Source organism: Budorcas taxicolor, chromosome 18 (assembly GCF_023091745.1).
Source record: "Budorcas taxicolor isolate Tak-1 chromosome 18, Takin1.1, whole genome shotgun sequence".
In the NCBI taxonomy this organism is placed as follows: domain Eukaryota; kingdom Metazoa; phylum Chordata; class Mammalia; order Artiodactyla; family Bovidae; genus Budorcas; species Budorcas taxicolor.
In genome coordinates, this window is record NC_068927.1 from 63,863,915 (window position 1) to 63,891,731 (window position 27,817).

At 49.2% G+C, this 27,817-nt stretch overlaps 1 protein-coding gene across 1 annotated transcript; it reads left to right on the forward strand.

Moving 5' to 3' along the window:
* The first annotated feature begins 445 nt into the window (after positions 1-445).
* Positions 446-15,234, forward strand: CACNG7 (calcium voltage-gated channel auxiliary subunit gamma 7). Its single transcript, XM_052656597.1, has 5 exons — positions 446-641; positions 1,576-1,662; positions 2,213-2,353; positions 14,233-14,378; positions 14,977-15,234. Exons 1-5 carry the CDS (start codon positions 446-448, stop codon positions 15,232-15,234), a joined length of 828 nt encoding a protein of 275 aa, XP_052512557.1.
* Positions 15,235-27,817: the final 12,583 nt, after the last annotated feature.

The following is a 27,817-nucleotide window of genomic DNA, read 5'->3' on the forward strand; positions in this document are numbered from 1 at the left end:
CAAGCTGCAACTAAGACCTAGGTCAGTCAAATATATATATATATATATATATATTTAAAGAGTCCAACTAGATATGGGAGGCTTGAAGTCAAGGCCAAGGTACAGGGTTAGGGTCCTTGGTTAACGACCCACTTGGGGCATTTCTGGTTCCCATTAAAAGCTCAAAAGAAAGGGGTCAGGGTGTCAGGTCTGGGCATGGAGTCGGGATTGGTGGCCTAGGTTAGGATTTCTAGACAAGTTACTGGTCCAAATCCAGGCTGGAGTCACGGGTCAGGACCTAGGGGGCAGATAGGAGAGAGTTCCGTTCGGGGGGTTGCTGGTTCTGGCCCAGGGCCGGTGTCCCCCGTGGCTGTATGCTGTCTGGGGGACCCCAGCAGCCCCAGCGGGGCTCTCCACTGGAGCTCCCGGTCCCTCAGGCCCCGCAGGGCGCCCCCCGCCGCTGAGGATGAGTCACTGCAGCAGCCGCGCCCTGACCCTGCTGAGCAGCGTGTTTGGTGCGTGCGGCCTGCTCCTCGTGGGCATTGCCGTCAGCACAGACTACTGGCTGTACATGGAGGAGGGAACCGTGCTGCCGCAGAACCAGACCACCGAGGTCAAGATGGCGCTGCACGCTGGCCTGTGGCGCGTCTGCTTCTTTGCAGGTACAGGCCTCACCTGCCCACCAGTCAATTGTCCCTGCCTTTGCATGGCACCCGAGAGTCTTCATCCATAGTTCCCTCCCATGGGTGCCCGAAACCCAGAAATCAACCCCGTTTCTCTCCTGGACAGTCACATGTCTACCTGGAGATTCCATTTCTAAGTTTTGCCCGGTGGCTGCATTGCGGAAAGAATCCGCCCGCCAGTGCAGGAAGACGCAAGAGACGTGGATTTGATCCCTGGGTCGGGAAGGCCCCCTGGAGAAGGAAATGATAACCCACTCCAGGATTCTTGCCTGGAGAATCCCATGGACAGAGGAGCCTGGAGGGCTACAGTCCACAGGGTTGCAAAGAATCAGACACGACTAAGCAGTGGAGTCGTGTGTGGACACGTGTCCACACACACACACACACACACATTCAATTTCTAGTGCTTTAGTCCCTGGATCTAAGAACCCCAATGATCACACAATCTCCAGGTCCCTAATCCCCAGCAACCCCCTGGAGCTCCCAGACCCAGAGAAACACTAATCCTAGTTCAGAACTTGTCTCCTGGACAGTTCCAGTGTTGAATGGGAAGGATAAACAATATCTATGCCTCCCAGCTACTACGGACAGCGCTCCTTCTAGGAATCCTTTCCCACCTCAACCCCCAGACCTTTCCCTCTTTAGGGATCCAGGAGACCTGGCCCATAACCCCTTCTTACTTGAGACTCTGGCTTCCAGCTTGTCTTCCTCCATCCAACGGTCTCTAGGGCAACTTGCAATAGGAGCTGATAGACTCCTGCCCATACCCTTCTGTAACCCACTAAGAGGAGCACAAACATAGTACAGAGTAATACAGAGTAGACAGACACTAATCCCCGGGACATTCCCATCCTGGAGTCTCTTGACTGTGCGTCCTGCCCCTGACCGCCCTGCCTTCTTATCTTCCCCCCAGGCCGGGAAAAGGGTCGCTGCGTGGCCTCAGAATATTTCCTTGAACCAGAGATCAACTTGGTGACGGAAAACACAGAGAATATTCTGAGTGAGGGGAAGCATGGGGCTGGGAGGGTTAGGCAACCAAGGGGCAGGGTGACAGGGCAGGTCCTGGGGAAAAGGGCAGGCCAGTTGGCGGTAGTGGTAAAGAACTCGCCTGCCAATGCAGGAGACTTAAAGAGATGTGGGTTCATTCCCTGGATAGGGAAGATCCCCTGGAGGAGGAAATCGCAACCTGCTTCAGTATTCTTGCCTGGGAAATCCTTTGGACGGAGAAGCCTGGCGGGCTACAGCCCATGGGGTCACATAGAGTGGTGCACACAAGACAAGGGATGGAGTGGAAGGGAAGGAGTGCAGGCTTGAAAGCAGAGTGGGCGCGTGAGGAGGTGGGGCCAGGTCGAAGGGGCGGAGCCCGAGAGTGGGTGGAGTCAGGAGCTAAGGGGTGGGGTCACACAAAGGGGGTGTGGCCTGGGTGAGGGGGCGGGGCCAGCAGTGGAAGTTTCAGAAAAGGGCGTGGGGGTGCAGAGATGAGGAGGATTCAGAGGCAACCCCCAGAGAGTACCCCCTCACCTCCGTCTTTCTTCCTACCTTTCCCCCAGAGACAGTGCGCACAGCCACCCCTTTCCCCATGGTCAGCCTCTTCCTCGTGTTCACCGCCTTCGTCATCAGCAACATTGGCCACATCCGCCCGCAGAGGACCATTCTGGCCTTCGTGTCCGGCATCTTCTTCATCCTCTCGGGTAAGCCCAAGGAAAGGACTGACAGGCTGCAGGACCATTTCAGGTGCCAGGAACCTGGGGCTCTTCCTCCAATAAGACCACTACTTCCTTGCTGGGTAATCCTGAAGGAATTGCAGAACCTCTCCCAGCCCCACTTTGCTGCTCTGTGGAATGGAGCATTTCTCAGCGAGCTCTTCTTGGGTGCTAACTGGGTGCCAGGCTCTGTTCTGATACAACAACCTTGTGAGGCTATTAATAACCCCATTTTACAGTTATGGAAACAAACACTCAACGGATTGAAGTTAGGGCCATACAACCAGTGAGAGGCAGAGATGGGACTCAACCACACACATTTCGCCTCCAGAGGCTGTATTTTTAACCACTCCTGATATTTTAGCAATTAACAGTTTGCAAGGCTCTTTATGTTCTGTGCAACGTATTACTGGAACATTTTTCAAACAGAAAACTCGAAAGAACCCTGTACCCGCCACTTAGAGTTGATCATTACCATATCACGGGATTTGCTTTATTCTGTTTCTGTCCATCTATCTATCTTTCTACACATCCATCCATCTATTTTATTATCATTTAAAAATGAATTTCCGAGCAAGCTGCAGGCATCAGTACACTTGACTCTAGATTCTTTACCATGCCTGTCATTAGCTAGAGTTCAATGTTTCTTTATAGTTACCTTTTCTTTTGAGATTTAAGTCTCTTTAGCATGAGCAATCTCGTAAACTTCTCATAACATCTCTACCCGGGAGTTATTATTAGAACTAATTTGATAAAATAGGGATACCGGGTCTCGAAATTGTGCAGGGAGTTGCCTGAGATACCAGTGTAAGCTGGTTCCCCAGAGACTCAAGTGTCCTGAGCTCCAGAGGAGAGCTCTTTCTGAATTGTTCCCCTCCTCCAAATTTTAGTTCAGTCCAGTCCAATTCAGTCCAACTCAGCTCAGGTCAGGTCACCTCTGCTCTGACATACTTAACTCCATCAATCTGGCCCAACTGACCCCAATCTATTCTGACTCAGTTCTTCAGTTCAATTCGAATTACTTCAACATGATTTAATTAAACTCCATTGGGGCCCTTTTAATTCAGTAGATATCTTATGAACAGAGCCCGCTGTACGTCTCGCTCCCGTTACATCCCCTGGGGCCTGCACTCGGCCACCTCTTTGGAGTCTGCTCTGCAGATGACTGGAGATGGGTCTTCAAAAATCCCCTCCCCCAGTCTCCTCCCCGCCCCTCACCCAGCTTTCTCTGGGCTAAACCTCCCCCATGCCTCCAACCTAACCTGACAAACCTCTTCCCCAGGAAAGCAGGGTGCAACCTCCGTGCAAACTTGAATCACAGCATGCAGAGCCAGACACCAAGCTAAAATAAGACATGTATCATATCACCATTTCAGAGTGTCAGATGGAAAAATTGTAGCCTAGAGAGACAGAAAGTGGGGCAAGGGTAGGGAGCATGGGGACTTTGATTCAACCCACCTGAAATGTTCGAAGGAAAATCCTATTGTTTGTGATTTACAGAAGTGAAAACCAAAGAGGCGATAAAGCTGATAAATGAGTGCTGAGAACACTCAAGGGTGTTCTCATCCCAAAAGCCATTCTTATACCAATGCATTAGGACCTGACTTCCCAAGGTCAAGTTAAGTATCAGCTGGTGCGGTCAGGGCTGGAAATCAGGCCTCTGATGTAACAATAGAGTAATTTAGGGGGATTGAACCCCACTTCCTGAACTTCATTTCATAAACTATGGTCTATGCACCCTACGCAAGGTAGCCAACGTTGCAGCCTGTAGTGGCTGAAGGTTCATGCTGCTATGAACCTAGAAAGACCTGGGTTAAAATCCTGCCACTTACTGTGTGAGCTTCAGCCTTCCTTTCTGGAGCTGTTGACTGGGCAACCTTGGTCAGGGGTGGGAAAACTTTTTGCTCAGGGCCAGAAAGTAAATAGTCTAGGCTTTGTTGGAGTGCCAAAGCAACCAGAGGGGAAGCAGTGGGCCTAGCTGTGTTCCAATAATCCTATTTAAGGAGCCTGAAATTTGAATTCAATCTAGTTTTCATGGACCATGAGATTTTATTCTTCTTTTGCCTTTTTTTTTTTCCTGACCATTAAAAAAAAATGTAAAAACCACACTTAGTTTGCAAACTGTACAAAAACAGGCAGTGGGACCAATAGTAGTTTTCTGACCCCTGGTCTAGATCATGGATGTGAAGGCCCAACCCAGGGCCTGGTTTATAGCAGTAAGTGCTCAGCACGTGGTCATTTTAAATAAATAAATGCCTGCTCCCATATGTCCATGAATAGTAGTAGTAGCGACAGCAACCATAATAGAAAACAGTTAATTGAGTGCCACAGTTTGGGGAAGTTCTAAGTGCTTTGTGCAAATTAAGTTATTTCTTTTTTTTCACCTCCTAAGGCAGATGCTATTTTTATTCCCATTTTCCATTTGAGGAAACGGAAAGCACTCAGAAGTTGAGCTGCTCCACAGTAGAAGCAGGATTCCAGACTGGTCTTTCACTCTGGCCTTCTACTGCCCCACCACAATTAAAAGTCATAAAGACAAAGGGGATTAAGAGAGGAGAGGCTGGGGACTTCCCTGGTGGTCCAGTGGCTAAGACTCTACAGTCCCAGTGCTGGGGGCCTGGGGTTCCATCCCTGGTCAGGGAACTAGATCCCACGTGCCAGCAATGAAGATCAAAGATCCCACATGTACATCTAAGACCCAGCTAGCCAAAAGAAAGAAAGAAAGGAAAGGGTGGAAATAGTACCAGTTGGAGTGGAATGCAGTAGTGCAACCACCTCATGTTCCCAGTGAGGAAACTGAGACTTAGAAAGAGACAAGGGTTGACCGAGGTCTGGTAAATGGTGAGGTTGACATTCAGTTTTGGAGAAAGTGGCGGGAGGGCTGGGGAAGGAAAGGGATAGGGTGTTGATGATCCCTCAGGGACCTGTGTTGGGAATGGACTAAAAGGAGAGATTGGAAAGGGAGGAGGCTTATGCATTGGCCCAGGCAGGAGCGGATAAGGTTCTAGCTGGGGAGGGAGACGGGAGGATAAAGGTGACTGGATGGCTTTGAGAAAGAAGGATGTTGACAGAAGAATCAATAGAACCAGATGACTGGGTATGATTGGTGAGAGTAGGGGGAGGAGGCTGGAGTGACATTGGTTTCCTTTTTCCAGGTCAGATGAGGCAAGCTTCCCGTGCCTGGCTCATATTAACCCCTGCTCCTCAAACATGTTCCATGTGTCTGCTCCTTCATTCATTCACTCATCAAACAGTTGCAGAACCATCTTCTATGCCATGTCTTTACTGAGCACTGGTGACATGCTGAATCTTAAATGGCAATCTTCATGCAGTCAGCCACAAAACAGCTCCCAGCTGCATGCCCATCAATGCTGGTCACACAACACTTAAATCCCTTCAGTGTCTCAATGCATTTCCGTTGCACTTAGAATACATCCCAACTCCTCACGCTGACTTACAATGTCTTACATGATTTGACTACTGCTCAGACTTCTGGTCTCATTTTTTGTAACTCACTAACACTCTCTCCATTGCTGCACCACCTTTGAAAATGTTAATGTCAACCTCACTTTTACAATCATTAACCCTCCATGCTTGGAAGTCTCTTTCTCCTAATTCCCCAACTTTCCCTCTTCAGATTTTCTTTCTCTGACAATGGTACCCAATGTTTCTTTGCCCCCACTGTACTACCCATCATCTTCCCTATTTGATATTTGCTTCATAGCACTTATTGCTAGTGTCACCTTATTCATTTTCTGCCTCCTTCTTCCAGAATGTAAACTCCAAAAGGCAGGAAGGGACTTTCCTGGTGATCCAGCGGCTAAGACGTTACACTCCTGGTGCACGGGGCCTAGGTTTGATCCTTGTCCAGGGAACTAGATCTCACAAGCTGCAACTAAGAGTTCACCAGCTGTAACTAAGGAAAGAGCCCACGTGCCACCAGTAAGACCCAGCGCAGCCAAATGAATAGATAAATAAAAGGCAGAGACGTGCCCATGCTTGTATCTTCAGAGCCTAGGTGAGTTGCTGGTACAAAGTCCACAATGAAATATTTGTAGAAGAGATCCCTGATAAAGAAAGTTCAAGGCATCCTGAGAAAAGGGAAGATGCTTTAAGCAGACAGAGTAGGGTGCTGGAGAGGGTGGGAGTGACCAGAATTTCAAGAGCAGGTGACATCTAAATTGATGCAGAAAGGGCGAGGGGGAGTTTTTCAAGTAAAGAGAGAAAAGTGCCTGGTACAGACATGAAATTCACAGCGTGTGTTAAGACTCTAGAAAGCGGTAAGACTGAGGGAGCCGCCCATGTAGCTCTCCATGGTCCTGAAATTCTTTGTTCTAAATCCAGGTTGTTCCTATTCAGCTTGGAATGTAGGTGATTCTTGCCTTCTGTGCTCTAAGAATTCTGAAGCAGATGTAGTGGAGTGGGGAGGGAGAAGACTGGATTACAGAGAAAGAATGAGGGGCGGGAGAGAGAAAAAAAAGGGGGAGGAGAAAAAGGGCAAAGAAGGTTATTTTTAGAGAACCAGAGTCACCCTAAAATGCCCAGGAAGGAGAAATAATGACAAGAACAGCTTCTGACATTGTGTTTAGATAACTTTCAATCACTAAAAACAAGAGCAAAAGCAACAACAAAAAGCTCCTTCTCTTCAGAAGCATTTGTTCCCTTCTCATCAACCCTGCTCCTGACTCTCTGTAGGGAGAATGTTTGTCTTATAGAACTGAAATGTGAAACAAGGGACTTGAGGTGAGGCAGGAGTGGTTGGCACGTTTTCAGATCAAAACAGCTTGGATAATCAGACTGAGGAATGAATACTTTCTCCCATGGTTACCGGGGCACCGAGAAAGGATTTTGACAAGAGATGGACAGAGTCTGATATGGGTTTTATTTATTTAGGCCAGGGATGGAACCCAGGCAACTTGCAGTGGTAGGGCAGAATCCTAACTACTGGACTGCTAGGGACCTCCCTGGTATGGGTTTCTAGAAAGAGCCAGTATCTGAAACAAAACAAAAACGTACAGGACTTCCCTGGTGGTCCAGAGGTTAAGACTCCACTTCCCAGTGCAAGGCGTGTGGGATCAATCCCTAGTTGGAGAACTAAGATCTCACATGCCTTGAAGTGTGCCAAAAATAAGAAAAGAAAGAAACAACAGTTTCTAAAATAGGAAGACAGGTTTGAAGGCAACAGGACAGGCACAGGGAATAAGCCTCAGCTGTATTAGAGGACTTGGGGACAAGAAAGGGATTTTAGATTTATGAGAGATTCGGGAAGGAAAATAGACATGACTTGATAACTGACCATCCTTCTTGGATGAGGGGAGTGGGATTAAAAGCACTCCCCTGGGCTTCGCCAGTGGCGCTAGTGGTAAAGAACCCACAGATGGAAGAGGCGCATGTTCAATCCATGGGTCAGGAAGATCCCCTGGAGAAGGAAATGGCAACCCAGTCCAGTATTCTTGCCTGGAGAATCGCAGGGACAGAGGAACCTGGTGGGCTACAGTCCGTGGGGTCTCACCGAGTTGGATATGACTGTAGCAACTGAGCACACAAGCCCTTTGTTTGCTTTAACTTTACCATTTGAAAGGAAGTTGCAGGCATCACTAAGCCTTTTAATATGCATCTCTTAGGAGTAATGCCATTTTTCTACATAACTACAAGACCGTTATTAAACCTAGAAATTTTACAGTAAGTCCATAATACAATCCATTCCATTTTCAAACTGTCCTAGTCATTCTAAGAATGCCTTTTATAGCTTTTCCCCCAGAACCAGGATTCCATCTAAGTTTATGCATCGCATTTAGTTAATTTCCCTTTTAGTCTAGACTAGTTCTCATACTATATTTTTTACAACACTGACTTTTAAAATATATTTCATTATGAAAATGTAGAAAGGGTAGTATAGTGTGCCATGTACCCTTCACTCAGTTTCAACAATTATCAACATATGGTGAGTCTTTTTTTAGTCAAACTTGCCATATCTCCCTGCTGCACTTCACTACAGAATTTTAAAGTCAATCTCCAGCATTAAATCATCTTCTCCACTAATATTTCAGCACATCTCTGAGAAATTAGTACTTTGTTATTTAACAGAACCACAGTGCCATTATCTGCCCAAATAATGAAGAATAGCCGCTTCATATAAATTAATTTCTAGCCAGAGTTCAACTTCCCCATTTGTCTCATAAATGCCTTTAAACAAATTTTTACAATTAGTGTGCTGGAAACCAGGATCCAAATTCCACTTGTGCCTTTAGTTGATAGATCTCTGAAGCCTCTTTTAATCTCTAATAGTCCCTTTCCTTCTGTTTTTTTCTTGCCATTCATTTGAAGACATCTAGTCATTTGCCTTATATAATCTCCACACTTTTGATCTTTCTCTTGTGTCTTTGTGTTGTGATTATAATATGTCCATCCACTGTGTGTTTTCCTGTAAAATTGTAGATCAGATGCAGGTTTGACTTTGGGAGTGGGGGGCAAAAATACCTCATAGATAGGCGGTGTTATTAAGTCCTATTGCATTGCCTCAGGAGACATAATACTATCTGTTTGCCTCTCTTTTTGAGATGTTAAGATCAATCACTGGCTTAAGTATTATAACTTGGCTCGTAACATTGTCCTTTTGAAATCTATGAGACAGGATGTCCTGTCTACACCCCACATCCTGCAATCTGTTTGCTTGTTTCCTTGGGGCATCATTTGACTTCTTCCCCTTCCTTTGTATTTTCTGTAACCGGCAATTATGCCCAAGGTAGAGACTTGATTAGATTCTAGTTAAATAGGTTTGGTAAGATTTAGAAGTGGTGCCGTATTCTTTATAGCCCATCACTTCAGGTAGCAAATAATATCAAGTTGTTCCCACCAGGAGTGGGAAAATGTTTGACCCCTTGGTAAAGGGGGTGATCATTAGTGCTCTCCATTGGGAAGGCACATTTTTCTCTTTACCATGAATAAACCATTTGCAGGGTAACACTTTTGAATCTTCGGGGGGTGGAATTCCTGTTTGGGGATGCCTATTTTATTTAAAGTTTGTTGTTTTGGCAAATTTTTAAACGTACAGAAAAGTTGCAAGAACAGCACAAAGAATTCTCACGTTTTTCACCTGGACCAGTTTTTAACACTTTGCCACTTTGTCTTTTTCTCTGTATTATGTGTATATCAGTCAGTTCGGTTCAGTCACTCAATCATGTCCAACTCTTTGCAACCCCATGGACTGCAGCACACCAGGCTTCCCTGTCCATCACCAACTCCCGGAGTTTACTCAAACTCACATCCATGGAGTCTGTGATGCCATCCAGCAATCTCATCCTCTGTCCTCCCCTTCTCCTCCTGTCCTCAGTCTTTCCCAGCATCAGGGTCTTTTCCAGTGAGTCAGTTCTTTGCATCAGGTGGCCAAAGTATTAGAGTATATGTGTGTATATGGGTATATATCTATATATTATTAATACATTATATTACCATAGATAACCACTTGAACATAAATTGCAAACACCTCACCCTTTTACATTTTTTTAAATTTTTGCAATGTTGTGTTGGTTTCTGCCATACAACAATGACAATCAGCCATAATTATACACATATCCCCTCCCTTCTGAGCTTCCCTCCTCTCCCCTCATCCCACCCCTCTAGGTCATCCCAGAGCACCAGGCTGGGCCCCCTGTACCACACAGCATCTTCTCACCAACTATCCATTTTACACACACTAGAAACACTTCACTCTTAAATAAATCAGCATCAGATATCTCCTAAGGACAAATATATTTCCTTTCCTAAGCATAGCTGCTGCTGCTGCTAAGTCACTTCAGTCGTGTCCGACTCTGTGTGACCCCATAGATGGCAGCCCACCAGGCTCCCCTGTCCCTGGGATTCTCCAAGCAAGAACACTGGAGTGGGTTGCCATTTCCTTCTCCAGTGCATGAAACTGAAAAGTGAAAGTAAAGTCGCTCAGTCGTGTCCGACTCTTCGCGACCTCATGGACTGTAGCCCACCAGGCTCCTCCATCCATGGGATTTTCCAGGCAAGAGTACTGGAGTGGGGTGCCATCACCTTCTCTGCCTAAGCATAGCACCATCATCCAATTCAGGAAGTTGAACATTAATACAGTTTTACAGCTAACTTCAAATTTTATCAATTGTCTGCACACTGCCCATTTTGATATTTTAAACATTTTTGGCTTCTCTCAGTCTTGGTTGCCGCTGGAAGGCTTTCTCTAGCTGTGGCAAGCCGGGGCTCCTCGCTAGGTGCGGTGCACAGGCCTCTCAGTGCCGGGGCTTCGGAGCATGCGCTCTAGGCTCTCCGGCTTCAGTAGTTGTGACGCACAGGCTTAGTTGCCCCACAGCACCCACACTGCCTTTTTTTCCCCCACTGGCTCCACCCCGGGGCCTGTGGGACCCCAGTTCCCTGACCAGGGATCGAACCCAAGCTCCCTGCAGTGGAAGCACAGAGTCTTAGCCACTGGACCATCAGGGAAGTCCCCACACTGCCTTTTATAGTCCGTTTTTCCCCTGATTCGGGATCCAGGCTAGGATTCCCCTCTGCATTTCCTTGATGTGTCTCTTTCGTCTCCTTTCATCTTTTATATAGTTCCTATGCCTTAAAAAAAAATCTTTCATGTTGACGTTTATTTTTGAAGAATGCAGCCGGTGTTTGTAAAACGCCCCACATTTTCTCCTGGAGTGGATCCAGGTTACACATTTCCAGCAGGGACACTGCATAAATGAAATAGTGGCGCGATCCCATCAGGAGGTCGGGGTGTCCGTTTGTCCCACTGTTGGTGATGTTAGCTTCAGGTACTTGGTTCAAACGGTGTCTTTCAGGCTCCTTTATTATATTTCCCAAGTATCTTTGTAACGAATAGATATTCCACGAGAAGATTCTGTCGTTCAGTGTTTTAACGACCGCTTGATGATGCTTGCCTGCATCCTAATATCATTGTGCCCGTGTGTGCTAAGTCGCGTCAGTCTGTCTGACTCTTGGGGACCCTATGGGCTGCAGCTGTTGCTGGGCACAGGCTTTCACTAGTTGCAATGAGTGGGTGCTCCGCTCCAGCTGTGGTGCTCAGGCTTGTCACAGCGGTGGTTTCTCTGGTGCAGAGCACGCACTCTGGGGCCTGGACTCAGTAGTCACGGCACACAGGCTTTGTTGCCCCGTGGCATGTGGAATCTTCCCAGGTCAGGGACCAAACCTGTGTCACCTGCATGGGCAGGTGGATTCTTCACCACTAAGCCACCAGGGAAGTCCTGATCTACTTTCTCTGTCTACGGATTTGTCTATTTTGGACATTTCCTATAAATGGAAGCGTACAATATGTGGTCTTCTGCATCTAGCTTCTTTCACTTAGCATATTTTCTAGGTTCCACCATGTGGCAGTATAAATCAGCACTTCATTCCTTTTTTTGGCTGAATACTATTCCTTTATATGGCTATACCACATTTTGTTTATCCATGCAGTTGATAGACGTTTGGGTTGTTTCCACGTTTTGGCTATTATGAATAATGCTGCCGCAAACATTCCTGCACAAGTTTTTGTGTGAGCATATGTTTCCAGTTCTCTCGGCTAAATACCTAGGAGTGGAACTGCTGGGTCATATGGTAATTCTATCTTTAACGCTTTGAGGAACTGCCAAATGAAATTCCGATACTTTTTACGTGCCTCAAAATACTCTTCTTTCGATTTTTTTTCAACCACTTAATCATGTAAAAGTGATTCTTAGCTAGTAGACCATACAGAAACAGGAGGTGGGCTGAATTTAGCCCTGGGTAGGGGGGTCGTTTTTTTTGCTAACCCCTTTCATAGGCAATGGAAGGAATTCAGATTTATTCTGGGTGTGATGGGCACACAGATGTTTGTTTGTGTAATAGGATTCTAGGGGAAGGTGCTAATGAGGATTACGGAGATTAATTTAGGGCTGGGGATTTTACTGCCTCCGTAAGCCACCTTTAACAGATTCCTATGTGGGACAGCAGTAAAGAATCCACCTGCCAAGGCAGGAAACACAGGAGACACGAGTTCAATCCCTGGGTCAGGAAGATCCCCTGGAAATGGCAACCCATTCCAGCATTCTTGCCTGGAAAATCCCACGGACAGAGGAGCCTGGTGGGCTACAGGGTTGCCAAGAGCCAGATACAACTGAGCACACACCCATTGCAAGCCACCCTTGTATGGCTACTGTTTAAAAGAAAGTTCACCTTGGGGCTTCCCTGGTGGTCAAATGGTTGACTCCAAGTTCCGATGTACAGGGCATGGGTTCAATCCCTGGTCAGGGAACTAAGATCCCCCATGCCGCTCATATAATATATATATGTTTATTTTATACACATATATATGTTAGAAAAAGAAAGTTCAGCTTGAGGAAGTAATACTTGCCTTTTAAAAATTCTCAAATGAGACTTCTTCTCTCCATTTTCTCCCTGTACCTCTGTATCCTCAACTCTAAACAGAGATAAAAATGGTACCTACTTGAAAGTGTATTGTGAAGTTTGAATGAGTTAATGCATATAAGACACTCAGAATGGTGCCTGGCACAGAGCAAGACCTACGCAAGCAGCTGGCATTATTGTTGTTGATGTTATTATCTATACAGCCTTAGTTCTGCTTCATCCTCCCCTGCCTTGGGCCTATCACAGCTCCAGCATTTCTTCCCTCCAGTCCCTTCCCACAACCCATCAGCCCCCAAAGGATCTTCCAACACTGCAGTCTGGCCTTGCCCTCCCTCTGTTCCCAACATTCCATGGCTCCCTAGTGCCCTTGCCATCAATGCCAAGCGCATCAGACTGGCATTTGAGGCTCATCATGGCAATGCCCCTGCCCAACCTTCTCTGGCATTGTTTCTGGTGGCTGTGGGCCATGTTTTTGAGCTGCATGGATGGGTCAGTTCCGCGTTCCCCCTCCAATTCTGGCTGGAACAATGCTAGTCCCCCTGCCCTGCCTGGGGTGGTGTCAAGGTATTCCTGCATTCTTCCCTGGGCCTCATCCTTGGGGATTTAGGACAAAATCCAGCTTCCAGGAAACTTTCCTTGACTCCTCCACCCCTGCCCCCAGGCGGCTTTGGTGCCTTTTCTGGACCCATGGAACTTTATGCTACTATTTCATCTGCAAATTTTTTTTTAAATTAATTTTTCTGGTGCACCACACAGTATGTGAGATCTTTGTTCCCTGACCAGGGATCAAACCAGCAACCCCCTGCAATGGAAGTTCGGAGTCTTAACCACTGGGCTGCTAGGGAAGTCCCTGTGCCACCATTTCCCTTACGGTACTGTCACCATGGATGTGACTGCTGACCAGTGTCCATATTTGCCTTCCGCAACTGCACTGTGAGCCCCTGGATGGCAGATTAGGGATGCAGGGGTGGGGGGAGGGAGGAGGAGGCTGTTGATTTATCTCTAGACTCCCTGCACCCAGCCCAGGACCAGCCCACAAGGGACTTCAATTGATGGGAGCTTCCCAGGTAGCTCAGACTGTAAAGAATCCACCTGCTGTGCAGGAGACCCCGGCTCAAGAAATTCCTCTGGAGAAGGGATAGGCTACCCACTCCAGTAGTCTTGGGCTTCCCTGGTGGTTCAGACAGTAAAGAATCCACCTGCAATGTGGGAGACCTGGATTTCATCCCTGAGTTGGGATGATCCTCTGGAGTGGGGCATGGCAACCCACTCCAGTATTCTTGTCTGGAGAATCCCCATGGACAGAGGAGCCTGGCGGGCTACAGTCCCTGGGGTCACAGAGTTGGACACAACTGAGTGACTAAGCACAGCAGAGTCCAGGATAGAATGGGATGGGGGTTGGGAGGAGAAGATGGCAGCGGGATTCAGGGGGCCTGGGGCTGGGGCAAGGGGTCCACTGCCAGTGGACCAAGGCCATCCCTCTACTCCCCCAGGCCTCTCCTTGGTGGTGGGCTTGGTTCTTTACATTTCCAGCATCAACGACGAGGTCATGAACAGGCCCAGCAGCTCGGAGCAGTATTTCCACTATCGCTACGGGTGGTCTTTTGCCTTCGCAGCATCCTCCTTCCTACTCAAAGAGGTGATGTCTGTGGGGCCCAGACTTCAGAGTTTTGAATGGGGACCGATGGCAGGGGCGTGCGTGATTCCTGGGTCCAGGAGGAAGAGGAGGCTGTGGGTTAGACTGTGGATTAAAAGGAGGTGGTGGCTGAGGTCCTAGCCCCCAGGTCCTGGAGGAGGAGGAGGGTCTGGGAGCTCCAACTCTTGAGGTCCCAGGGGAGAAGGGGCGGCCTGGACTCCCAGATCTCTGGAAGGATGAAGCGGGGGACTCTGACTCCTGGGGTGGGGGACAGTGGGAAGGGAGGAGGAGGCCGGGCCCCTAGTCCCCGGCTTCTGGGAAAGGAGGAAGCTGGAGGCCTGGACTCCCAGGTCCTGGGACAGCGGGGCTTGCGGGCCTTGGCGGGAGGGGGAGGGGGGAGGGGGGTGCGCCCGGGGCCAGCCGCGGGGACTCTGGTCTTGCACTCCCGGGTCCTGGGAGGGCGGGGCCTCGCCTTGGGGGCGGGGCCCGGGGCCAGCCGCGGGGACTCTGGTCTTGCACTCCCGGGTCCTGGGAGGGCGGGGCCTCGCCTTGGGGGCGGGGCCCGGGGCCAGCCGCGGGGACTCTGGTCTTGCCTTGGCAGGGAGCCGGCGTGATGTCCGTGTACCTATTCACCAAGCGCTACGCGGAGGAGGAGATGTACCGCCCGCACCCCGCCTTCTACCGCCCGCGTCTCAGCGACTGCTCCGATTACTCGGGCCAGTTTCTGCAGCCCGAGGCGTGGCGTCGGGGCCGCAGCCCCTCCGACATCTCCAGCGACGTGTCCATACAGATGACACAGAACTACCCTCCCGCCATCAAGTACCCCGACCACCTCCACATCTCCACCTCGCCCTGCTGAGGCCCCGCCCCGGAGCGCCCTGCCCCTCCTCCACCTCCTCCTCCTCCTTCTCCTCCACCTCCTCCTCCTCCTTCTCGTCCTCTTCCTCCTCACGGGTCTCGTCGCCACCGCGCGGCTCCAGCGCAAGTCCCGGGGACACCTGGTCCCACGGGGAGGAAACTGCGCGCGAGTTAGCCCCGCCCCGCCGCCATAGCCCCGCCCTCTTTCCACGTCCAGACTCCTCCTCCTGGAAGACACGCCCCTTTCCCTGGGCCCCGCCCCCAGTCAAAAGACTCCCAGGTTCGCGGGTTCTTCGCGCGCAGCGGCCGAGGGCGCCCACCTCCAAGCAAACCGCCCCAGTTACCTTTCACCTCGGCCGGGGGCTCTGGGCTGGAGAGTAGGTTCTGGCAGCCGCCAGGAATGCCAAACATCCTCTTCTCCTCTCTGCCTCGGCTAGCCTCTTACTCGGCCCAGTCTCACCTCCAGACCTTCGTGGTCCTTGCGTGCAGTGAGTGCAGCGGGGGAGGCCCTTCTTACTCCACCCCACACCCTCACCCCATCTCTAGGGTGGGGTGGGGGGCTGGAGGCCCCGGGTATGGTTAACCTGGCCTCCCCCGCCCCCCCTCCCCACACACGGGAGACCCCGTTCTGTCTCACCTGCTGGACACGTCTAGGCCTTCTGAAGGCTACCTGCCTTTTCAAGGGCGCTCTTTAACGGATTTTCTAGCTCGCTCTCTCTCAACTGACCTTGGCTTCTTTTTCCTTCCTCTTCCTCCCCTGTCTCCCGGCCTCCTCACCACCCGCTCATCCAAAGCCCTCCTAGGAGTATCCAGCCCCCCCACACCACGAGACAAGAATGGAGACCCTAGGGTGGAGGAAAGTCCTCCACGCCAATTCCACGCCTGTGCTCGCCTCTCGCCCCTCGAGGCCCCGTCGTGGGAGGGAGAGGCAGTAGCGGGGGTCGACACCCCCCAAACCTCGAAGTCTTCCATTTTCTGGCACCTCCCCCTTCATTGAAGTCCCCCTCCCCATCTCAGATCCCCCAACTCTGGCCTTTTTCAAGGGTCCGTCCGCCTCCTAGGACAGACTGGGATGGGGGGTGTGGGTTCACCAGAAACTCACCCACTCCCTTATTAGGGGCGGAGGGGCGAGGTAGCACAGTGTTGTACACGGAACCAGAAAGGCCCCCTGGGTGGGGGGAGGGGGGCAGGGGAGGGATGGGGGGTTTTTAGTTTGCATCTTAGGGGGGAGGGGGGAGGGGGACCGCAGCAGCTAACCTGTCTTTACGCAGCGATTTTTAACGAGGCTGGGGGGAGGGGGGCTTTGGAGATGGGGGAGGGGTGGGGGGGCCTGGCTCTGTTATCTACCGTGTATCATATGTAAATACCGACAGAAACGTCAATAAACTTTATTTCAAACACGTGTCTGGCTGTCGGGGGTGGGGACGTTGGACACAGAGGACAAGTCGAGGTCTCTAGAGGGTACACCTGTGTGTGCGGGCGGGCGGGGGGCTGCTACAGAATCAAGTTAGTTGTTTTCTAAACTGCTTAATCGTCACAGTTATTAACAGCCGCACTTTATAATTCAGTCCATGTAAAGCGTGTAGGACAGCAAATGACACAGGTCAGGATCAGTACAAGTTAACTCTTGATGTCACTGGCCAGGGCTTCCCAGGTGGCTAAGTGGTGAAGAATTCACCTGCCAATGCAGGAGCTTCAGGAGCCATGGATTTAATCCCTGGATTGGGAAGATCCCCTGAAGGAGGGCATGGCAACCCACTTCAGTATTCTTGCCTGGAGATTCTCATGGACAGAGGAACCTGGTGGGCTATAGTCCACGGGTTGCACAGAGTCAGACACGACTGAGCACACAGCACACGTGATAGCGACCACTTACAGAACTGTTACTATTACTCACTTTTCTTGCTTCGTTTTTAAAAGGTTGTTCTTTTCTTTTGGTTGTGCCCCAGTGCATGGGGGCATCTTAGTTCTCCACCAGGACATGCTCTCTGCAGTGCCCTGACCAGCAGATGGCCAGCCAGAGCATTCCCTGCTTCATTTAATTTCCTCCCCAAGCTTGCACATTGGGTTTATTGGATTCCTTTTGCAGCTGGGTCCATAGAGGTGAAATGATTCACCCAGGGTCACACAGGTGGAAACTGGCAGAGCCGTGAGTTGGAACTAGGTTCATCTGGTTCCAAAAATTAAGCTTCCTTCCTTTTGCACCAAGGAGCAGGGGCTTTTCCTAATGCTTGGTGACGCTATTGAGAGATAACCACTATCATTTGTTGTATCTACTCTCTATGGAAAACCACATACTTTGCTGTCATCCCTGATCTCAGGAGACATTCCCAGCAGCCCTTTAGGTAGGGCACAGACACACAGACACTCACATTTTACAGGTGATGGAGGGAGGCTCAAAGTGGGCTCCAAGGTCTGTGATCCCACCTACTACACTGAGGGATTGAAAATAGCCTAAATGCTTGATAAGCTTATTCTTGAAATGCACTGAAAAAGAAACACAGTTCTAGCACTTGGATTCCTCAGCTCGCCTACATTTAGCCTCTAGGAGATAATCAGAACAACTTCTGCAGCCTCTACCATATCCTATAGTGGCCACGACCCCATTGATCAAGCTACCATTAGGTGTCAGATGCTGTGCGGAGCCTTTTCATTTATCAGCTCATTGGTTTCTCCCAGACATCCTCTAAGTGAGGCATTCCAAAGAGCCCCATTTTGAGGATGGGGAAACTGAGACTCTGAGAGGTAAGGTCACCCAGCTGGAAGGATGCGAGGGAGCATTCACACCCAGTTCTGCCAAATTCCAGCATCTACTCTCGAAGCTGCTATATTTTACTTCAAATTTGATGCAAACTCATTCTGTGACCTTGAGCGAGTCTTTTAATCTCTTGGGCTTCGGTTTCTTTTTCTGTTTAAAAAAAAAAAAAAAAAAAAGAGGAGTAGGGGTGGGGTAGCAGAACTCCAAATCCCAAAATCCCTCGGGAACAGAGACAGTGGTGGGAGTAGGTTAGCAGGAGAGACTTAAGAGTCAGCAGGATCAGACTCCCCGAGGGAAATACTCTGAGTCATTTTCAATGATTTCAGGAATTTCTGGAGGTCATGCTCAAGAACTGGGAACGGCAAATGCGTTTTGGCTTCTTCGTCAAGATGAGTTGATTCCTAATGGCCACTTGGAAGCACAGTGTTGAGAAGGATTTGCCCAGTGGGAAAGACTGACCCCCATCGATTGGTGCTGTCTGCCATCCTGTTCGTTTCGTGCTGTCTGTCTTGCGTGCAGGATTAGCCGTTGTGGTGCAAGCGCTGAGGTATCTGCTGAGTTTTGTCTGGAACTTAACAACAACAAGTCCACGTTCGTTAAAATAAAAAACTAAGCTAATGTTTTTAGTGGTTCAAATTTGACATTTGAAAAATACAATAGGACTCCATAAAGATTTATTTTTTTGAAAGGAATACTGTGAAAAGTCTGTCCTACTTCTGACTTCTTGACATCCAGAAATACCCTTCGCCCTAAGGTATTATCATCTCTTACTGTGTAATTTCAAGAATACTATATGCATATTTAAGCATATATATCGTTGTTGCTGTCTAGTTGCTCAGTCATGTCTGACTTTTTTGTGACACCATGAGCTGCAGGCTGCCAGCTTCATCTATCCATAGGATTTCCCAGGCAAGAATACCAGAGCAGGTTGCCATTTCCTTCTCCAGGAGAATCCTCCTGACCCAGGGATTGAACCGGCATCTCCTGCTTTGCAGGCAGATTCTTTACCACTGAGCCACGAGGCGGTGTTTGAGTCCTCATACAGGTGAATCTGTGGGCCAGTGGCAAAGAACCCGCCTGCCAATGCAGGAGACCAAAGAGACATGGGCTCAATCCCTGGGTGGAGAAGATTCCCTGGAGTTGGAAATGGCAACCCACTCCAGTATGCTTGCCTGGAAAATTACAGGGACACAGGAGCCTGGCGGGCTACAGTCCATGTGGTTGCAAAGGCTCGGATACAGCTGGGCTGAGTGAACGCAAGTATTCATGATAGTTATTTTTCACTAAAGTAAGTTTGTTTATGCTAGCATGCAATGAATTTATTATTTTACTTAAACAATACATACTTTAAAATCTTTTGAACTTGAATTTTGAATATGCTAAGTGTTGATAGACACAAACAAAATTTTTCTTCAGTGTCTGCTACAATTTTTAAGGGTAGAAAGGGGTTTTGAGGGCAAAAGTTTTCATCATTGTTGCTGTATGCCATGGAGGCAATATATCAGATGCAGAGACTGGCCTTTTTTTTTTTTTTCAAAGGCTGTGCAGTGGTCCCTTGAATGGAGGTAATTTACTTTAACAATAAACTCATTTTTATTACAAATGTAATACTTAGTCATGATTTTCAAATTTAAAGAGCCAGAGAAGGATAGAAAGAAAAAAGAATTACTTTCTTCTGATTTTTCTCAATCCCAGTTTTGATCCCCAGGGGGAACAATTTTTATCAGTTTCTTCTAGATCAGCGGTTCCCTGCTCAGGGTGATTTTGCCTCCAGGGAGCATCCGGCAATGTCTGGGGACATTTTTGGATGTCACAACTGGGGAGTGGGTGTCATTGGCATATCGTGGGACCAAGGATGCTGGTAAATGGCCTACAATGCACAGGACAGCCCCACCCCACCCCCCCCACCCCACCAACAAAGAATGATCTGGTCCAAGAAGGAACTAGTGCTGGGGTGGAGAAAAGCCTTCTTTAGACATTATTTGTTTATATGTTCTCTCCTGCTTTTTTTTCCTAACCTTCATTTTTATTAACACAAATGATATTTTGCTAAATCAATTTTTAAAAGTGACTCAACTCATAGGGGATTAGGGATCCCTTGGAACACCAGATAAACCCCCCAGAAAGCAATATCCATATTTACAATGTTTTGTACATAATTTCAGGAGCTTCACAGTCACTAAATGAGCCCTGCCCGAATCCCCTGGGTGTGGGATTTTTGCTTGCTTCTTTGTCTGTTTTTTAAAGATGTACTTGCTCATGTATTTTTGGCTGCACTGGGTCTTTGTTGCTGTGTTTGGGCTTTCCCTAGTGGTGGCGAGCAGGGGCTACTCTCTGCTTGGGGTCCTCGGGCTTCTCACTGCGGTGGCTTCTCTCGTTCCCGAGCACAGACTCTAGGGCATGTGAGCTTCAGCAGTTGCAGTGTGCAGGCTCAGTAGTTTTGGCTCCTCGGCTCAAGAGCAGAGGCTCAGTAATTGTGGTGCTTGGGCTTAGTTGCTCCGTGGCGTGTGGGATCTTCCTGGACCAGGGATCGAACCCATGTCCCCTGCTTTCGATTCTTAACCTCTAGACTACCAGAGAAGCCCCAGCTTTTATTTTCTGGCCATGCCATGCGGCATGTGGGATCTGAGTTTCCCCACCATGGATAGAGTCCTGCACCCCCTGCGGTGGAAAGGCAGAGTCGTAGCCACTGGACCACCAAGGAGGTCCCCAAGGATGTGTGATTTTCAAATCCCAGCCTTAGAGCACCCCATCCAGAGAGAGAGATCACTAACTTTGCACCCCTCAATCCCTTCTTAGACAAGAGGACAAAGGGGCAGAGAGAGCAATAATTTGGTTCTGGGTCCTTTAGGGAGGCAAGGCAAAGCAAAGATTGGAACTCAGGCCACCTGACTCCCCAGCGCTGGAATATTTCCACTTCACCCTGAATGAGGACGTTTTAGAAACGCTGATCTTCTCTTCCTGGTACAGCGGGGAAACACGCCACCAGCACTCTGTTCCTCTTGAGAAAACACAAAAGGCCCAGCTGTTGTTGATGAGAAACACTCAGGCACCTGGGAAAAAGCACACTCAGGATGTGAGGCGGGGGAGAGGGCTTGGGCAGGGACTGCTAGGGGGGTAAGGGACCCTGAAATATGCAGCCACTCGCTCCCTGAGTCATTCAGTCTTTCCTTCATCCATCCATTCATTCTGCATCTGGGAACTGCAGCTTCCCGTCGACCAGGGCTGGGTTCTGGGGGACACCAGAGTGAACTAGACCCCTGCTTGTCCTGAACAGCTCCTTGCTGTACTTGGGGAGCCCGACTGTTGGACCAGTCACAATGCAGGGTGACTGTGCTCTAATGGGAACACTACCAGGTGTGGAGGAAGTGTGGTTGTAACACTTGATGCAGCCTTGAGAGGTCAGGGAAGGCTTCCTGGAGGAAGAGGCAACTCAGCTGAATCTTTAGGAGCAAGTAGAGGGTTTGTCATACGGATGAGTGATGGAAAGGGAGTCTGGAAAAGGGAGCCACACTCAGAAAACTTGCAAGCGTGAAGGAGCTGGACACGGTAGGGAAAAACAGCTCCAGCTTGCAGGAGGCATTGGGGAGTTTCCTGGTGGTGCAATGGTTAGGAGTCTGTGCTTTCACTGCTGAGGGCACGGGTTCAATCCCTAGTCAGGGAACTAAGATCCTGCAAGCCTTGCAGCATGGCCAATAAAATAAAAAGGCTCCCTTGTAGGAGGCAGCAGTGGGGTGGCATAAGATGAGACGGGTGACCTTGGCAGAAGGACACAGGTGAGGAGCTGAGCTTTCTCCCCTGAGGGTAAGAGGGGGCCATCGGAGAATTCTGAGCAGAGGAAGAACAGGACAGTTCTGAATGTTAGAAAGGGGCCAAGTGGAAACTGGACTTCGGGAGAAGGGAACCAGTGGTAGGAGCTGATGGTAGTCTGCCCAGGAGCAGGTCAGAGAGGAGGAAGGGGGAGCAAAAGGGACTCCGGAGGGAGACGAGTCCACGTGCAGGGTTGTGGCTGGTTGTGAGGAGCAGGGGAGGGAAGACACTGAGGAGGCCCCCTGTGAGTTTCACGGTGCAGTGATTTACAAGGCATACTAGTTATCTGTGCTGCATAACAAGTTACCACATGCACGGGGGCTTAAAACAACACGTGTTTACTATCTCATAGTTTACCGTGGAATCTCGTACAGTTCAACAGGGGTCTTACAAGCCTGAAACCAAGAAGTCGGCTGGCTGGGTCCTCATCTGGAGGTTCAGTTAGGAAGAGATCCACTTCCGCTCCCTCAGGTTGAATAAAATTCATTTCCTGAGGTTGTGTGACTGAAGTTCCTGTAGCAAGTTTTTTGGGTTTTTTTTTTTTTTGCCTTGTGATCTTTTCGGAACCTTAGTTCCCTGACCAGGGGTTGAACCCAGGCAGGGCAATGAAACTGCTGTGTCCTAACTGCTGGACTGCTAGGGAACTCCTTCATGTTTTGATTATTGGCTATAGCTGTGCTATGAACATTGGAGTGCACGTATATTTTTGACTTGGCATTTTCGCTGGATATGTGCCCAGGAGTGGGATTACTGGATCATATGATAATTCTGCTTTTAGTTTTTCAAGAAACCTCCGTGCTGTTCTCCAGAGTGGCTGCATCAACTGACATTCCCACCAACATTCTAGGAGGGCTCCCCCTTCCCCACACCCTCTCCAGCATTTCCATTCTAACTAGCGTGAGCTGATTCTTGACTCTTTCTAAAAGAGACCACCTGCCTGGGTCAGGCCCACCCAGGATAATCTTCCTTTTGACTAACTTCAAATCAACTGATTAGGGACCTTAATTACACATGCAAAATCCCTCCCTCTTACATATAACATAATCTAACCACGGGGATGGCACCACATCCTATTTTATAATCCTGCCCACATTCAAGAGGAGAGAATTCTACAGGGGTGTGTGCACCTGGTGGTGGGAATATTGAGGGTCATTTTGGAGTTCTGTGTGCCATATGAGACCAGGGGGTGTAAGGCTGGAGGACCTGCTCAAGGTTAGGGGCTTGGCAGACCTATCTCTGAGCCTACAGCTTCTAGGTCTCTAGGTTAATTCCGTGGGAGACTGCGGTTAATGCAAGATGAATTCAGGAGCAAACTTAGAAATGAGAGCTGAAAGGGTCCATTTTCTGCAACACCCCTTTGAAGAGTCCTTCCAGGAGCTGAAGGCTCGTTCAGTGGGTCTAACATTTCTAGGATGCAGAATGAAATTCAGAGATGCTGGACTTTATTTCTTCAAAGGATAAACATGTGATCCAGACATTCCACCCCTAGCTATATGTACATCCAAAGTGAAAGTGCACACTGCTGGGTCGTGTCCGACTCTTTGCGACCCCATGGACTATACAGTCCATGGAATTATCCAGGCCAGAATCCTGGAGTGGGTAGCATTTCCCTTCTCCAGGGGATCTTCCCAACCCAGGGATCGAACCCAGGTCTCTCGCACTGCAGGCGGATTCTTTACCAGCTGAGCCACCAGGGAAACCTGCTGTACATCCAAGAGACATGAAAAAATGTTGCCACAAAAAAGTGTACACAAATGTTCACAGTAGCGTTACTCAAGTGCCCAAATCCAGAACTAACCCAAATATCCAATAGACAAATGTGGTGTATCCATACAACGGAATATTATCCTGCAATAAAAGGAAATGGAGTACTGATACAACATGAATGAACCTTGAAGACATGCTGCTGAGGGAAAGAAGCCCATCACGAATGAACAGATATGATTCCCTTTATATGAAATGTCTAGAACCGGCAAATCTATCCAGACAGAAAGTAGACTAATGATTGCCTAGGGCTGGGTAGGGTATGTGGGGAGATGGAGGGTGGTGGCTGGCCGAGGGGCGTGTGACATCTCCTTGGAATAATGAGAATGTTCTTAAGTGTGTCCAAGGTGGATGCATGCCCTATTTTATAAGTATAGTTAAAAGCCCTTGAACTGCACACTTGAAGTGGGTGAATTGCATGGCATGTGTGTTCTAGCTCAATAAAGTTGCCAAAAAAAGAGAGAGAGAAAAGATATGCCCTCCGAAAGAAGAAATCATAAGCGTAGTACTTACCGCCACAAAATTCTTCTACCCAACAGAAGAATTAAAAATACTTCTAGGGAGGAAAATGAGGTCTACATGAGTTAAAGCCTAATCTATCAGAGTGAAGAATCTATGAGGTATAATGTTGCTGCATCCAGAAGACCATTATTTAGGGATGTAAAGGCAAATAAGAGAAGAAATAGTTGACAATGGTAAAAGACTTCCAATAAGAAGCAAGATTCGAGGTGGAACAGACTGCATTTCTTTTATTTATGATCTTCTGCTACTGACGCCTAGTGAGTAGAGTCCCCTGGATGCTGGGTAGCCCCCTCCCCCCCATCCATCACAGAGAATCATCCAGCCCAAATGTCAGTAGTTCTGAGGTTTAGAAACCCTGGCTTATTTTATCATCTTCATGTTGTTTTCACCCTTTCAAAGAATCTATTTTTGCTTATTCATAGTTCCCCCAGTTAGGATATAAACATCTCCCCCATACTCCAGCCAAAGAACCAAGAAAAAGCAGTGAAAAATATCACAGTTTCTGGAATCTGAAGACTTGACTCAGTGTTTCCATTGTTACCGCTTCCAATTTGCAGGCTGTGTTTACCTCTCAGCCTCAGTTTTCACGTCTTTAAAATGGGAGCTAAAAAGAGACCCCAGAAGACCTAGCCCATGCCTGCCAGTCATTTAGAATCTGGAACCTTCAGCAGTCAATTCATATCTATTACCATTGCTGTCCACGTCTCTCTCCTCCTCCCTGACGAAAGAACCGAGGCTGAACAAATGTTTCTCAGATGGGTGAGTTCCAGGCCCCTTCCCTGGAGGCTGGTGTTTCTTTGCTTCTAAATCAAGGATGTCAGAATGCCCCTCTAATAGCCCTTTCCCCTGTGGGGCACAGTGAAGATTCAGTAAACTTACCTGTGAAATTCCAGTGGAAATCTGAGATGCTGCTTTGGGGGAGGTAGTCGGATGTGTGCGGAGCACAGGGTTTCTCTGTCTTCTGCCAGCCCTCCCACCCCCACCCCACCAGCAGGGAGGAACTGACACGGGAAGAACACAGGAATGGTTAAGCGGCTCTGAAGTTCACCACCTTTTGCTGACCAGTCACAGCAACTCCCTGCAAAGAGGCTGCTTCATCTCCAGACCTGACTCTGTATTTCCTGGGGAATCATGGGAAAATCACTGCACATCTCCAAGCCTCAGTTTGTTCATCTTCGATATGGGAACATCAGCGCCCACGCTGCAAGTACTCAGCAAGGATTCCATGAGACAGTATGCAAACTCGCTAGCCCAAGTCTGTGGCTAGGGCTAGCTTTTAGTTTTTGAGTTTTTGTTTTGTTTTCTTAATTGGGGTACTGTTGCTTTTCAGTGTTGTGTTAATTTTTGCTGCACAAAGAAGTTAATCAGCTATATGTACACATATATCCCTCCCTTTCGGACCTTGCTCCCATCAAATTGACATTTCTCCAAAGAAGACATTCAAGAGGCTCGTGAAAAAATGCTCAACTTAACTAATTATTAGAGAAAGGCAGATCAAAACTACAATGAGGTATCACCTCACACCAGTCAGAATGAGAGATCATCAAAGTATCTACAAACAAGAGCTTTTAGCTTTTGATTCCATTTCCGTGAACACACAGTCTTGAAACACTGCTTGTCTAGAGCAGCCTATAGAGGCCTCTTCTCACCAGTGTTCCTGTTTAATTGCAGGTGAGTTTTTGCTCCCATTATAACTGAGTCTAGAAGAGAGGAAATGTTTTGCCCAAGGTCACACAGTGGCTACAGGCAGCTCTGAGGTTTGAATCCCCAAACCAAACTTTCTGACCCTCATCTCAGATCTTCTACCTCGAGTTGTCCCACCTTCTACCCACTGGCTAGTTCTAGAACTTGCAAATCCACGCATCTCAATACTGTTACATAGCCCTCCAACCCAACCCCAGACAGACTTCTTTAAAACTTATTTCCACTCAAGCTTCAAACATCCTACTTTTCTCCTCACTCCCCTATCTTAAGGGGAATCTAACTCTTTGAACTAGGGGTGGGTAGGGGGTAAGAAGAAAAATATATATATTGGTGAAACTCAAAAGGCTTCCGATCCTGGCAAATTGAATATAATTTTATTTTCAGTGGCTCTTTGCCCTTGCCACTTGGTGGGAGGTGAATAGTGGGGAGACTCGGGGAGGTGGAGCTTTTCCTTGGGTTTGGGGAAAGGGGAGAGCTCCTGGGGTCCTTTTTAAAAGGCCCTCCCCTCATTTCCGGCCGCTGCTGCCAGCCTTGGCTGGGCGCCTGGATCCTGTTGCTATGACGACAGGAAGAGGCGGTGGCGGCGGCAAGCGATGCTGTGGAGAGATGGAGGCTAGTGGGGGTGGGGTGGTGGCTTTGAAATGGGGATGGGGGTAGGGAGCGGAGGCTGGGGCCGCGGGCGGGGGCGGGGGCAGGGGGAGCCTTTCTCTCTGACCTCCTCCGTTCGTCGGAGCCTGGCCCCTCTGTTTTCCTCCAGCTTGTTTTGGATGCCTCTTCCGTCTCTACCTCTGTCTCCGGTTCCCTGGATCTCTCGCTCCCCCAGCCCCAGTCTATCCCCATCTGTCTCCCTCTCTGGGTCTCTCTCTTCCCTTCTGCACCTGCCTTTCTGTCTCCAGGCACTTTCTGCCACTCAGCTCCCGCCTGCCTAAATTTCTTTCGTGTTCTCTCTCTCCTCTCTCTAGCGTTCTTCTCTCTATTGGGACTGTTGCCCCCAGCCCCAATTTCTCTCCCTGCTTCATCTCTCCCTTTCTCTCCCCCTCTCTCTCCCCCATGCTCTCAGTCTCTCTCTGTCTGTCTCCCCCCATCTGTCTCTCCTCCCCCTCTCTGGATGACTCCCTCTGTCTCTTCTTTCCTCCTGCTACCCAGATCCTGACCCCCCATCCTCTCCCTCGCCAAAATCTTTCCCCACCCCCATCTCTCCCCCGTCTCTGGCTTTCTCTCTTTCCGTCTCTGCCTCTGTCCCCTTCTTTCTCTGGGTATTTCGCTCTCTCTGTGTGTGTCTCCCTCTTCAACTTCCTTCTGCTACCAGCCGCTGCCTCCCCCAATTTTCTCCCTCCCCCATTTCTGTTTCCCCGACTCCGGGTCTCTCTCTTTCCGCTTCTCCTGGCTTCGTCTCTCTGCCTCCCTCTCTGGGTCTCTCTCTTCTTCCTCAGCTTCCTCCTGCCACGCAGACCCTTCCCCCCACCACTTCCCTCCCCCCCCCCATCCATCTCCTCTCCGTGGCTCCCCCATCCTCGGCAGCTCCCCTCCCCCCTCCCTCCTCCTTCCCTCTCTCGTCCTCCAGCTCCGCACTTTACCCGGCGACACGAGAACCAAATTGTCTCCTCACCTTTTTTTTTTTCCCCCCATCCCGACCCCCTCTCCCTCGGGGGCCCGAGCTCAGAGCTGCCCCCCAGCCTCCCCTCCCAGCTCAACACCCCCATTCCCCGCTGTCCACCTGCTCATCACCGCCCCCGACCAGGTCGGACGCCTGGGTCCCTCGCTGCTGGGGGAGGGGGAGCAGTGAGAATTGGGAGCCCCAAGGGCTGTTCTGGGGGGGTTGCCGAGAAGGGGGCTCAACGTCCCCTCCCCAGTGCATCGGAGAGTTGACCTATCGTTAACAGAGGTGAGACAGATCTTTTTATTAATCGGAGGTGGGTGGATGTGTAGAAGGAAGGCTCTGTGACACCCCCCCACCACCACCACCAATTCTGGAGGAAGGAGCTGGTCCCCTTCCGAGGGAGAGGGGAAGATGACCCCTCTCATA

Coding starts and splice junctions, on each gene's coding strand:
- CACNG7 (XM_052656597.1), top strand. CDS start 446: ATGAGTCACTGCAGCAGCCGCGCCCTGACCCTGCTGAGCAGCGTGTTT. Junction 642..1,575: donor GCGCGTCTGCTTCTTTGCAG/GTACAGGCCTCA, acceptor TCTTCCCCCCAG/GCCGGGAAAAGGGTCGCTGC. Junction 2,354..14,232: donor CATCTTCTTCATCCTCTCGG/GTAAGCCCAAGG, acceptor CTACTCCCCCAG/GCCTCTCCTTGGTGGTGGGC.